This window comes from Abramis brama, assembly GCF_963993115.1.
Source record: "Abramis brama genome assembly, chromosome: 13".
Taxonomy (NCBI): Eukaryota; Metazoa; Chordata; class Actinopteri; order Cypriniformes; family Leuciscidae; genus Abramis; species Abramis brama.
Genome location: NC_139975.1, coordinates 2,300,940 through 2,314,116, shown reverse-complemented (window position 1 = coordinate 2,314,116; position 13,177 = coordinate 2,300,940). Strand labels below are relative to the sequence as shown.

Here is a 13,177-nt window from a genome sequence, read left to right as displayed (position 1 = left end):
TCCTTGAGCTTGAAGGCTCTGTGTTTTTCATGGTTTAGAGTTAGGGTATTTTTTTATTTTCTTAACTGGTATGGTGGTCTGAATACAGAAGTTGATGTAATCTGAGATGATGGAGACCCTGTAATCTAATTGCCCATCAAAAATGTCCCAGTCAGTGCATGCCAGGTCCTCAGTCCTCAGATCCGTCTTACCCCTCGAAGGCTGCGGCTGAGAGCGCCTTCCCTGTCCCCAGTCTTTTTGTGGGAAAGCTACGCTCTGCTTCTGGGTGGCACGGTGCAAGGAGCTGGCTTTGGATGTTTGGGGCTGCTCTTGTTCAGAGGCAAGGCAAGGCAAGCTTATTTATATAGCACATTTCATACACTATGGCAATTCATCTGGCAAAACACCGGTGTATCATATTTTTCACAACTCCCAGTTTTACTCTGAGATTTTCCCATGGTGATTACACTGTGTCTGTGGTGGTCTGTGGGAGGAGCTTCTGGAAATCGTAACTATGTCAGGAACAATTCCACCACCCTCATCCATATCTCCTAACCGTTCTGCCTGGTAGGCCTGCAGCAGCGATATGGTGTAAAGGCATGCTGCAGTCTGACCAGTGGCTGAGTGAGAATGAGGATGTGGTTCTGACTGGCTAAGTGGGTAATGTCGGGGCCTTTAGGGAAGATGCCGACTTAGGGGAGAGATAGCTCGCGAGTGTCTCTTTCACTTTTGGCATCTCCCCATAACCGTGCTCTTTATATTTAGATATAGAGGAATAGTTAGTTGTTTGTGCACGATATACTCTATTTGATACTGGTTTCTCCCACAATCTCGACACCTCGTGTGCAGATCAGGGAAAAATGGAAGGCCCCAGCGTTGAGGTTGTGACCGAGATGGCAGGAAGCATTCATCCAATTTGCTTTTGGAACGAACGTCTTGCTTTTTTGCTGCTTGCTTCCAAACCCTGAGAGAAGGCACTGGATCTATCAGGTGAGAGCAAAGATAAGGCTGGGCCTGTCTCTAACCCCGCTGATAGATCCATTTGTGAACCCATGACTGTGATCGCCGCTGTGCCTCAGCAGCAGCAGGACCAGAGCCCTGCGAGCCTGAGGGTCCTCGCCAAAGAACGCCAGGCGGGATCGGAGTGTCCGCATGGGAAGCACATCACAGTGCTCACAGCCAGCACCCTTGAGAGCTGATTGTGCATGTTCCTCACCCAAACAAGCTACACAAAGGTTGTGTGTGTCCACCCATTAAATAACACAGGCAGGGGTGTTTAACACACTCTAAACTACTGCTTTCTCATCATGACTTGAATATATATGTAGATATTGAGACAATACAACACCAAATAGACAAGGACAGTTTCACAATGAGCGCTACTGAAGACAAAGAAGCTAGCGCTTTGCTGTTTTGGGCAGGCTTTATAGTTTCCTGGTCATCACCCACCTCTGATGCTCCCTCACACCATTGGACTGATTTTAAGTGCTTTAAGACGTCATCACGCAAAGCGTTCCCTCAGTGCCAATCGATGCAGCGCGAGTTCCCTTGAAAGGGAACCATGTTTACATGACATTTGTGTTAATCATTCCTTTTGATGGCAATCCGCTGAGAATCAAGAGTGCACATTGGATTGGACAGCAGCCATAGTGCATCAGATCTTATCGGTGGAGAGGAGACAGAGTCAATCAGTATTATCCCCATCAGACCTGATGTTTTTCCACTGAGAATTTATTTTTATTTTTTTACCCACATGATATTTGCTTTTCTATAATGTAGAAATGAGTCTAAAAAAGATTCGTGAATTTTTTTTTATTAGATTTTATCAATACAATGGAAACCAATACTGAAGCAATGTAAAATTTCAAGAAACCTTTGGGAGGAATCCTCATATTTTAACCATATTTATGAATTAGAGTTTAAACACATACAGTACAGAATGTGAACTATTGTATAGTATGCAATATAGTATACTATTAGTATATTGTATTGTAGACAGTACATTATGTGAATTAACGATTGTTCTTAGAAATGTTTCTAAATTTGTTAACAAATTTTATCTTATTTTTATTATTTAGTACTGCCCTTCAGAAGCTATTTACATGTTTTCCAGTAGACAAAATAGGTACAATTTACCCCGATCATCCAGTTCAAAAGTTAACACCCCCGGTTCTTAATGCATCATGTTTTCTTCTGGAGCTTTAGTGAATGTTTCCCCCCTTTGTAATAGTTGTGTTTGAGTCCCTCAACTGTCCTCAGTGTGAAAAGATGGATCTTAAAATCACACAGTCACTGCTGGGGAAATAGTTCAAATATACAGAAGATGCTGGAAAACTGAAGACTCATTTTTAGGGGTCAGATCCAGTTGCATTTTCTTTTGTTTCATCGCTTGACTGTTTTACACATGTGTCAGTTTTTTGCTTTATTTCTGGATCTGACAGAGATTGTGTTTCAGGTTTAGATTCATCTGATGGTGTTTGCTTTTGCATCGGTCTCATTATTCTCATCTTCTGACCGATTATCTGGATCCTGAGGAACATTTTCTGTAGGTTGAGGATCAGGAATAGTAAAAGGAATAGTTCAAGCAAAAATGAAAATTCTTTCATCATTGTGTATACACAATGAAAGTCAAAAGGGACCAAAGTTGTAGCTCTCCAAAAAGTACATAAAGGCAGTATAAAAGTAATCCACATGTTGCAATGTTCTGTCCATGATATCTCAGAAACTTACAAGAAAAACTAAACTTATTTAATCAGAGATATCCACTAACATTTGGTCATGTATTGTATAGATCAAATCTTTTATATTGACATAGTTTAGGTAATTCTCTTTTTAAATGTACCCTTCAGATTGTTCATGTATTTCTGGTTTGTAAATTAGTAACACTGAATAGATACCTGACTCGTTTGAACTTTTTTTGTAGAGAAGAAAGTAGGCTTTATTACAGTGGAAGGGGTTTAGTAAATCATCAATCTGGAAAGGCAAAAGAGAAACATAAAACACATTACAACACACCACAAGAACATTAATATTTCATCAATTAATAACTGCACATAAAGATCAGGATTCTACGGAGTCATACGGAAGGGACATGATGGTGGAAAAAATATGAGATGGGAGAAAAAAATATATTCCCTTTTGATACGGTTCACTCGCATTGCGTCTATGTTTGACGCATATGGGGAAACTCCGTTTTCTCCGAATATGGAGGCCTTATTGGTTCACGTCTGTGCTTTTCACAGAACAAATGCCAGCCACCAACAAAAACCTGGTCTAAAGTCAATGACGCAATTTATTTATCACATCACATCAGCCCCGCAGAGCCAGAGACTGTTCAGGTCATGTCTGCCGATCCAGAGCCTGTTCACGTCACGTCTGCCAATCCGAGCCTGTTCACGTCACGTCTGCCAATCCAGAGCCTGTTCACGTCACGTCCGCCAATCCAGAGCCTGTTCACGTCACGTCCGCCGAACCAGTACCTCCGGACAAGATGGCCGCCACCGAGCCAGTGTATCCGGACAAGATGGCCGCCGCTGAGCCAGTGTTTCCAGACAAGATGGCTGCCGCCGAGCCAGTGTCTCCGGACAAGATGGCCAACGCCGAGCCAGTGTCTCCGGACAAGATGGCCGACGCCATGTCAACTGAGCCCTCAGCAAATATGGCCACCGCCACATCGCCTGAGCCCTCAGTAGAGATGGCCGCCGCCACGCCTGTCCCTGAGCCGGTGTCTGTTCCTGTTCCTGAGCTGGTGTCTGTTCCTGTCCCGGTGTCTGTTCCTGTTCTTGAACCGGTGTTTGTTCCTGAGCCGGTGTCTGTTCCTGCCCATAACCCCATAGCCGCCCCCAAGGAAATTTTTTGGGGGGGCAGGAGGTCCCTTGATAGGACCATGGAGGCCCCGCCGCCATTGTCTCCTGAACTGTCTAGTCCGCCCTGTAGCCCAGAAGGGTCGTCTCCGCCCTGGCCGCCTGCTCAGCCTGCTCCGCCCTGGCTTCCCGTCTTGCCGCAGTCTCCAGGTCCTCTTCCGCTCCACGAGGGGGGGCTATGTGACGGTCACCAGCTGGAGTGCCCTTGAGAGCCACCAGAGGGCACTCCACACCAGACTATTATCACTCCCTCACAAACTGCATTTCCCATAACTCACTGCCCGGACTCATCATCACTGATTGCATTCACCTGTGTCTCATCACCCTGTTAATCTCAGCCTATTTATACCAAGTACACTCATTCACTCACTGCAAAGTTTTGTTTGTTGTTGCACTGCATTTCCAAGCGTTTTCCCTGGTTTCATGTCTTTTGGTTTTTGGATTTTTTGCCTGTTCCGTGGATTACTCTTTTGCCTTTGACCCCTGCCTGTTTTGTTTGTTTGTTTGTTTGGACGGCTTACCTGTGTTTTGACCTATTGCCTGTATATTGGATTACGTGTCTGGATTGCCCCTTAATTAAAGCTGCATTTGGATCTCAACCTTCGTGTCTTGGAGCAGTTCATAACGACGTCACTGTTTATATGCAATTGGCCAGATTTTTTGATGACAACAAAAGTGTGCATGTCATGGGGTCAGTTTGTAATGGCATACTAGGCCTATTATTCATACTACGTCTGTCTTACCTATATAGTAGAAATAAGAAGTGGGGTAGTATGCAATTGTGTTTATTCTGACACCTCCAGTCCTGCTAAATTCTCTACAATTTTCTTTTCATAATGTTAAAGGGATCTGACTAGTGCCAACAGAGCAGAACACACATAATTAGGGCCACAAACACTCAATGACATCTTCAACCTTCGGCTTCATGTATGTCACAACCTTTAGAGTTCTGTTCTGTCATTGGTTGTCATTGTCATGTGGTTTCTCTTGTCCTTCTATTAAAGCCCTCCTGTTTGCAACTAATATTTAGGCAACTAATAGCCTACATTATTGAAATCAAAAGTTTTATTTGTTAACACAGCGGTGTCATTTTTGTTTAATGTAGACCCTCTTTTACAATTATATCAGCTCTTTAAAGGTGCCAGAGTGGAGAAATGTAGGCAGTCTTGAAATATAACACAGACTCAACCTTGATGACTCGACTCGGACTCGAACACTGGGGACTGGGGACTGGGGACTCGAGACTCGACTCGGACTCGAACTCAGGTAATGGTGACTCGACTCGGACTCGACTCGGACTCTTCTTTGGTGACTCGGACTTGGACTCGGACTCGAACACTCGGGACTCGAGACTCGACTCGGACTCGACATTGGTGACTCGACTACAACACTGTGGTGACCAAGCAATAGCAGTAATTACAGTCATGTTACCATGGGTAAGGGTCTTTACTCTGATTTGGTAACCAGACAGTTGATGGACCCCATTGACTTCCATAGTAGGAAAGAAAATACTACTACAAAGTCAATGGGGTCCATAAACTGTCTGGTTACCGACATTCTTCAAAATATCTTCTTTTGTGTTCAGCAGAATAAAGAAATCCATACAGGTTTAAAACAACTTGAGGGTGAGTATTGATGATGTTATTTTCATTTTTAAGTGAACTATTCCTTTAACTGTGGTAAATAACATAAACATCAAGTATGATTAACAAATAACAAGTTCAAGTTAACAAATGGCAACTTATTGTAAAGTATTACCATAATACAGGACTCATTTTTAGCCAAATATCAAAAACTGTTCACCTGGCGTACAGTGCTGTCATTAAACTCATACCACTGATGATCCTCAAATGACTTGATGACGGCGTAATAATGTCCACCATGGAAGGATCCAGAATGTTTCACTACAGCATACAAATCATACTTGTGTTGATCTCCACGGCCATTCTGAAGAAACACAGAATAACACTTATTTGTTGCTTTCACTCATTGAGCCTTATGAAACATGAGCAGAATGGCTTTTTGTGTAACCGGTTTTAAAGCCGTTCTGTAAAGACATAATTAACTAATAATAATTAACTCATTAAAAAGTTAACAAACAATTGAATGAGTGAATGTGACCATAATAAATAACACAGATAGGTAAAACATAGAGTTTTTCTTTTTAAACACATTCATCAATCAGCCACAACATTAAAACCTGTGTAATATTGTGCTGGTCCCCCTCATGCTCTCCACATAAAAGTTACTGGTTCATGTTCAACACTTTTTACCACATACTGTATAATGCACAGTCCTTAACAAAAGAGTTATTGACAATGAAAATCAAACCTTCTTATAAAATATACAAAAAGTTTGTTTTTATTGTTAGGGCACAATTTGCATTGTGAATGCCCTTTTTACATAACAAAATCATGCTATTCTCAAAGCAATTTCCCAATAAAGCTAATCAAAAAATAGCTAATACTTCAGTTTGTTTATTATTATGTCAGGAGCTTTAGATTTTGCAGTTGTTTAATCAGATCTTGAGAGCTTTGATGTCTTTTCTATTCAGTTGATTTCATCTAAGTCTGTGGCTGGAAGTCAGTCTTTTTTGTTCTTGTTGTTTCTCTTTCCTTCAGTGATTCTGCTTGTTATCAGCAGGTGTTCATCAGTGTCTGAATTCACTCATGTGTTTTCATTCCCTTTATTGGGTGGACTTTGATAAACTAATAGGGAATAGTGGATGATGGTATAGGGTGTGACTTCAGACAAAGTCTCTCAGTGTCGACTTTCAACCTTTTAATATTGCCTATATTGTCTAGACAATGCTTCCTACAACATATTACTGTTTTAATATTATTAACACATGATTTATGGCAGGACATGCTCTACTCGTTTTCTTTAAATTTTTAATAGCATTTTTTAATCCCTCATATAAAACACAAATTCAACATACTTTCACTGATAACTGGAACTGAATTTCCACTGTAGAGTTGTTTTTCTTGTAATTCATGGTGTAATAATCCAGTTGAAATCTCTCCAGCTGCACAACCAGAACTGCAGGGAGTTTATGTATACTACACTTCTAAAAAGAAAAAAGAAAAAGCACAGAGAGAACAGCTTATTACAATTGTATGTTTAAGTAATCAACCATCCTCAATTATAAATCATCATCTGTGTGACTGGTTCTGCTCTACAAAAAATTATAGGCAAATAATTTAAATTCTATATTCTATTGCTTATTATAATGCAATACATGTAGGGGGAAAATAAATGTGATGTCCAAGTCAGTGTGAAGTATAACATTCCATATATTAAGCTAAAAAAAAAAAACTCACTATTTCCGTGTCCACCGGCTCTTTGCAAGTTGGACATTTCACTTGGTCGTCCTCACATGTCTTGATTGGTTCAAAACATGAGTCAAAACAGCTTTGCTGAAATACAATAAACAGTGCAATAAACAGTAATTGTTTTTTTCAAGATTAATTTTTTACTAGAATCCAAATATTAATGGATGAATATAAACTTGTAATTGGACATCTGATTCTTGATACTGTTGAATGTGTAATGTCTGAATAAATATTATATCAACAAGTTCCTTAATATGTTGGACAATGAAGTTTATAGAAGTTTAGGAGTGACATGTGAGTGTCACCGCTCTGAATATATTGTATAATATTCTCCAATATTATTGATCCGCCTGCATTGACACCATTATATGAGAACTGAACTGAGCTGGACGATGACATCACGGTTTTCTCCAGAGCGGCTGTATAGATAAATGAACTAAATCAATAACTTTTTTTACAAAAGAAATGAACCATCACTGAACTGAAGGGTTAAGATGGACTATGATGCTATTTTCTTCTAGATCTGCAGAGACAAACTTTGTTGCATTAATTTCCCGTTATTACAGTAAAGCTGCTATGATACAATCTGTATTGTAAAAAGCGCTATAGAAATAAAGCTTGACTGAAAATGCTTACCATGTTTATGGTAGAATCGAAGGCATATGTTTCCATACAGATGGGAAAAATGTAAAAGGATTCATGACGCGTCACAAGTGGGTGCTCCTTTCCTGGATTTTTACACATGGTGTTGTGCTCCAACTCTCCCTGGAATACCTGAAAACATGTTTGTGGAAACTGACATTAATCTGTGCTTATTATTTGCGGAGCATGTTTTTAAATGGATTTTTAACAAAAAGATGTCTTTCACCATTTCATCCATAACAATAGACTACGGGCCCTATCTTGCACCCAGCGCAATTGACTTTGTACAGCGACGCATGTATCATTCCTATTTTGCACCCGACGCACAGCGAACTCTTCCCTCCACAGACGCACGTCGGTAAATTAGGGAATGAACTTGCGCTCCTGGGGGCGGTTCAGCGAAAAGAGGAGGCGTGATCCGGCGCAAACGTTCCCTGGTGCTATTTTACAGTTTCAGAAAACAATTCCGCCACTGACCAGGAGAAACCTCGTCTAAAGTCAGTGGCGCGTTGTGCATGTTATTCATATGCTATTTTAAGGGCGCATGCTTGCAGTGTTCGAACTATACCGTGTCTTTTGGGGGGAGCCCACTTTTGTTGATGGTTTTTTTTTTTCAAACGGGGGGGGGGGGGGGGGGGGTATTGGTTATGCGCGTGCCATACGAGGATGGGAAGTTTGAATCATTTACTGACTCTTTAGTTCGATCTCGTTCATCAAAATGAAAGAATCTTTTTTCGAGCCATTTCGTTCATCTAAGGGGTTTTGAATGTTATACTTTTAACAGGCAAATTCCCCGAACACATCCACCTACGCAATCTTGATTATATTCTGAATTAAGAAATCATTATAATGCAGTCAAAAATATAAATAAAAATATAAAAATATAATGCAGTCATTATAATGCAGCGCCACCACACCTTGATGCTCATGACAAGAATAGCATAGTTATCTTTATTGAAGTGAATTACCGGTAGGTTTAAATCGCCGTCCTGCATGAATGAATGATATTTTTGCTATTTTACACATAATAATACACGATGATCACATTACACAAAACTGAAATTGCACGTCAAAATAACACATTGCCAATATTTTTTGAGACCCCCCAAAATTTCACAAATCCCGTTTTCAGGGGAGCCCATGTCTTATTAAGGGGAGCCGAGCTCCCCCTAGCTCCCCCGTAGTTCGCACCCTGCATGCTTGGCCATAATCAATGTAGCGTGTGCACACACACTTTGCTTCTCTCATCTACACAGACGCAGCAGTTCTCATTTTTAGAAAATCATACATTATTATAAGGAAAAATATTAACACGCGAGGGAAATCATTGTTGTGTCCATGAAGATGTGAAAAAATAGGCATAAATCTATTTTACACATTTACCCAAATTATCATACGCCTGTTTAACCGAAGCTAATCTGGGTGTGTTTCTCCATCCCCAATGTCACTTCTCTGTGTTTTACGGCCCTGGCGAGAACGTCGGTCTCCTCGGCTGTGAACCGCTCCTGGCAAATCCGCCGTTATAATAGCAATCCGCCATGGAACAAGCGCGCCTGCTCTTAAAGGGAATGTGAGATGACGCTCTGATGTGAATAATGAAGCTACTTCAGACCAACCCATTTTCACCGAGATCCGCCCACAAAGTTACTTGCGTTTCGCGCTTGATACTTGCGTTTCAGATAGTTAAAATAAAGCCTTACATGTCTATAGATGTACAGTGTCCCTTATTTTTCAACATTAGCCCAGTTATATAAAACACAATCTAGTCGAAACACTTTAAAAAAAAATGTTTTTTTTTTTTCTCTGATCACCTTAGACATCTCTGGATTCACCATGTTCATTATCTTCTGGAAATATTCTGCTGCATCCTGCTGCTCATAAACTGATGAAATAATACTCACACTTTTAGAGAATTAAATAATAGAATAACACTATTCTTTTTCCAGTGTCAACACTAAATTCACCATTAAATATGATCACATTTTCATTTCAAAATTTCATGTGTGAATGACAAATACAAACCCTACCATTAACGTTAAGTACATCTGTGATTCTCTCAGTGGTGGCGACACCTTTCTTTCCAGACTTTAAATCCGTAAACAATTGTGCAATATGAAAATCAATTGGATTGACCCTGTAAAACAGAGCGATGTTATAACTGGAAATTTTATTCAGCAGCATTAATGATCTCCAATACAATAATAAAAAAACTCACCTTATTTCTGTATTTCTCACAGTATTTCTGAAATCTTCTGTCATGAAAAGTATCTGCAGCACTGAGTTCAGATAGCAAGTGGCCCCCTGATTTCTTAATCCAATGTTTCCTTCAAAATCAATTTAACAAAGTGATTTGATATTAATATTCTTTTAAATGGAAGCATGAAATAGAGAGTTAACATATACAGTAGGCGTATGGAGGTTTGATTTACAGAGTGGGAGACACAATGACTTAATCATTGAGAATTCTGCTTGAAATGTTGAGGCCCTTTCACACTGAGCGTGACATAATAAAGTGAATCGCAGATGAACAGAGCTTTCACACTGAACACTAAACAATTGATTGCCTTCTGCTAATTCACGCCTGCACGATACATGGCACTGACCGAGAATACATTTTTCCTCATGTATGTATCTCGTAGGTTTTCCCATTTTGCTTTAACCTCGTCTGCTGCACAACATACAACAGTAAAATATGATAAATAAAGTTTGGTACTACACAGAAACCATCGTGGAGTGTGTGTAATAACTTCCAACTTTGATTTAAAGTGATTAATTAACTGGCAGACATGCATTATTAGTAGTGGTTATAATAAAACACTACACCTTCTTAGCATTTCTCATGCAAGTATTTCTCATTTTTTATTGTTATAAAAAATACCCCAAGCCACATGAGAAACACATACAAAACAAATATTGTCACAATCATGTATTTATTTGGCTTCATGTTTCATCTGTAGAATTACTTCTCTCAGTTGTTTATGTGCAGTACTCAGAACGAGGAAATTAACACAACGTCGTCATCCGGAAGGGCAGGAGTTATGATCACATAATATGATTGACAGCTCTAGAGCGAATGAGCTTTCAGACTTATAACAGACATGCACAGAAAAAAAACAACGCTCTGTTTCCCGTTTCAAGCTCTTCAGATCGCACAATTCAGTGGAAAATGAATAGAAATGATAACATGTAAGTATAAATCTGTTCTTAGACACCAATGATAAGCATGACCTGGTCGTCAGGTTCCTTAGGTTAAAGCATAATTCCGGTATTTAGCACTTTGAGTCTCTTTTCTGGTTTGTTTTGGATGAACTAGAGTGGTGGACACAGAAATGTTGACGATGGGTCCTGTCTCGACTTTTTGACTCGTGTAGAATCGCCTTTGACCGCTTTAGAGTGGCTGGCTACGACAAAAAGTCGAGACAGGACCCATCGTCAACATTTCTGTGTCCACCACTATAGTTCATCCAAAACAAACCAGAAAAGAGACTCAAAGTGCTAAATACCGGAATTATCCTTTAAATCCTCCTCAGCCCCCCTCCATACCCTCTTGAGCCTCAGCAGACTTAAAGCTTCTGTCTATGAAGAATTTGCTGCTGGTTGCATTGGCCTCCATCAAGAGGGTAGGGGACCTGCAGGCATTTTCGGTTGACGAGTCGTGCCTAGAGTTTTGGCCGGGTGACGGCCACGTGGTACTGAGACCCAAGGTTCCTACAACTCCCTTCAGGGACCAGGTGGTGAACCTGCAAGCACTGCCCCTGGAGGAGGCAGACCCAGCCCTGGCTTTTCTCTGTCCCGTCCGCGTTCTACGACTGTACGTGGACAGAACTCAAAGCCTCATGACCTCAGACCAGCTCTTCTTCTGTTACGGAGGCCAGCAGAAGGGAAAGGCTGTCTCCAAGCAGAGGTTGGCCCACTGGATAGTGGATGTCATCGCCTTGGCTAACGAAGCACAAGGCGTGCCTTGCCCGCTCAGGCTGCGAGCTCACTCAACAAGAAGTGTTGCATCCTCCTGGGTGCTGGCACATGGTGCCTCGCTAACACGCCTGGAAAACTTAACCATATTACAGTGGGTGGTGCGTACCATTCACAAAGGGTACAGGCTCCTGGCTCTGCGATGAACTGATCCGCGTGCGTCGGCTCCGGGGCTTTGAAGTCATCCGGCTCTGGTTCTGGAACAACCTCGGTGGGCGCCTCGGGCTCGCTGGCTATGAGGCATAGGCCACCATTCCGGAGAATCCAGGCCAAGTACCCCAGATACTTCCTGTTCTCCGGGAGGAAGAGGAGACGCAGCGCTGGTGAGTCCATGCTGATTATTTTCTCCTTTTCCCCCCTTTTTTTTCGACGAAGGTGAGGGTGAAACACAGTCTTTACATATTGAACTCAGGCAGAACAGAAACAACCACGTTAAACAACAATGTGAACCGACAAGGGACTGAACAGAAAAGGAAGTATATGTACACATGGTAAATGAGGACACTGAACAGGAACAACTGGACTAATCAGACACCATGGCAACTAATGAGAACTAATACAGACAAGACAGAAAATGAACTAAACTGAACATATACGTGACACTTGTTAGTTTCCCTCCTATGTCTGACATAAAATAATAATAAAAAAAGAGATCTCTTGGCAAAATGACTTGTGTTGACTTGATTCAACCACAATGGGGGAAAAGCTAATTTTCAAGTCTACACTATCATCTGTAAAACCGCATTTTTCCATCTTAAAAATATATTTAAATTACGACATATGCTCTCAATGACAAATGCAGAAAAGTTATTATTGTAATGCTCTACTGGGTGGTTGCCCTGCACGCTTAATAAACAAACTACAGTTTGTCCAAAAAACAAACTGTTTGTTTCTTTCCAGAACCAGGAAGTATGACCATATTAGCCCTGTTCTGTCAACACTGCATTGGCTCCCTATTAAACATCGTATACATTTTAAAATATTGCTGATCACTTACAAAGCACTAAATTGTTTAGCTCCCCAGTACTTGAGCGAGCTCTTAACGCATTATAACCAAGCGGCAACCTCCCCTTCTCTCTCTTGAAACCAACACGGAAATGAGTTAAACTGCAATTCATTGACTGGCCACTTGGGCTGGCTGCAGAAGTGAGTCAAATCTGTATCTCCCCCATGTTAAAATTACCAACTTTACAGCAGAAAAAAAAACTGTTTACAGCCTGGATCTCTATGTGGCTTTGGTCTATACAGCTAATTTTGCCCTTCATAACAACTGCGAGGGGGGTGCATTTTTTTACAACTCATCCGTTTAGTTGATTAATATTTAAATTTCAGCATTTAAGGGTGTGGCCAGTGGCCACTTGAGTGACAGGTGGGTTGTCGCTGATGTCT

The 13,177-nt window shown here is 41.0% G+C and overlaps 1 protein-coding gene across 2 annotated transcripts in view; it reads right to left on the bottom strand.

The window, feature by feature from the left end:
- Positions 1 to 1,796: 1,796 nt before the first annotated feature.
- The window catches only part of LOC311094856 (uncharacterized protein), a 36,752-nt gene continuing 25,371 nt past the window's right edge, over positions 1,797 to 13,177 (bottom strand). For both annotated transcript variants that reach the window (XM_084133040.1, XM_084133039.1), the window contains 9 exons: positions 10,032 to 10,140; positions 9,844 to 9,950; positions 9,628 to 9,698; positions 7,811 to 7,948; positions 7,163 to 7,258; positions 6,781 to 6,909; positions 5,646 to 5,789; positions 2,877 to 2,952; positions 1,797 to 2,522 (listed from right to left, as the gene is read on the bottom strand). In XM_084133040.1, the coding sequence (XP_083989166.1) occupies positions 2,443 to 2,522; positions 2,877 to 2,952; positions 5,646 to 5,789; positions 6,781 to 6,909; positions 7,163 to 7,258; positions 7,811 to 7,948; positions 9,628 to 9,698; positions 9,844 to 9,950; positions 10,032 to 10,140 (950 nt within the window). In that variant the 3' untranslated portion in view covers positions 1,797 to 2,442. The remainder of the gene's footprint in view (positions 2,523 to 2,876; positions 2,953 to 5,645; positions 5,790 to 6,780; positions 6,910 to 7,162; positions 7,259 to 7,810; positions 7,949 to 9,627; positions 9,699 to 9,843; positions 9,951 to 10,031; positions 10,141 to 13,177) is intronic.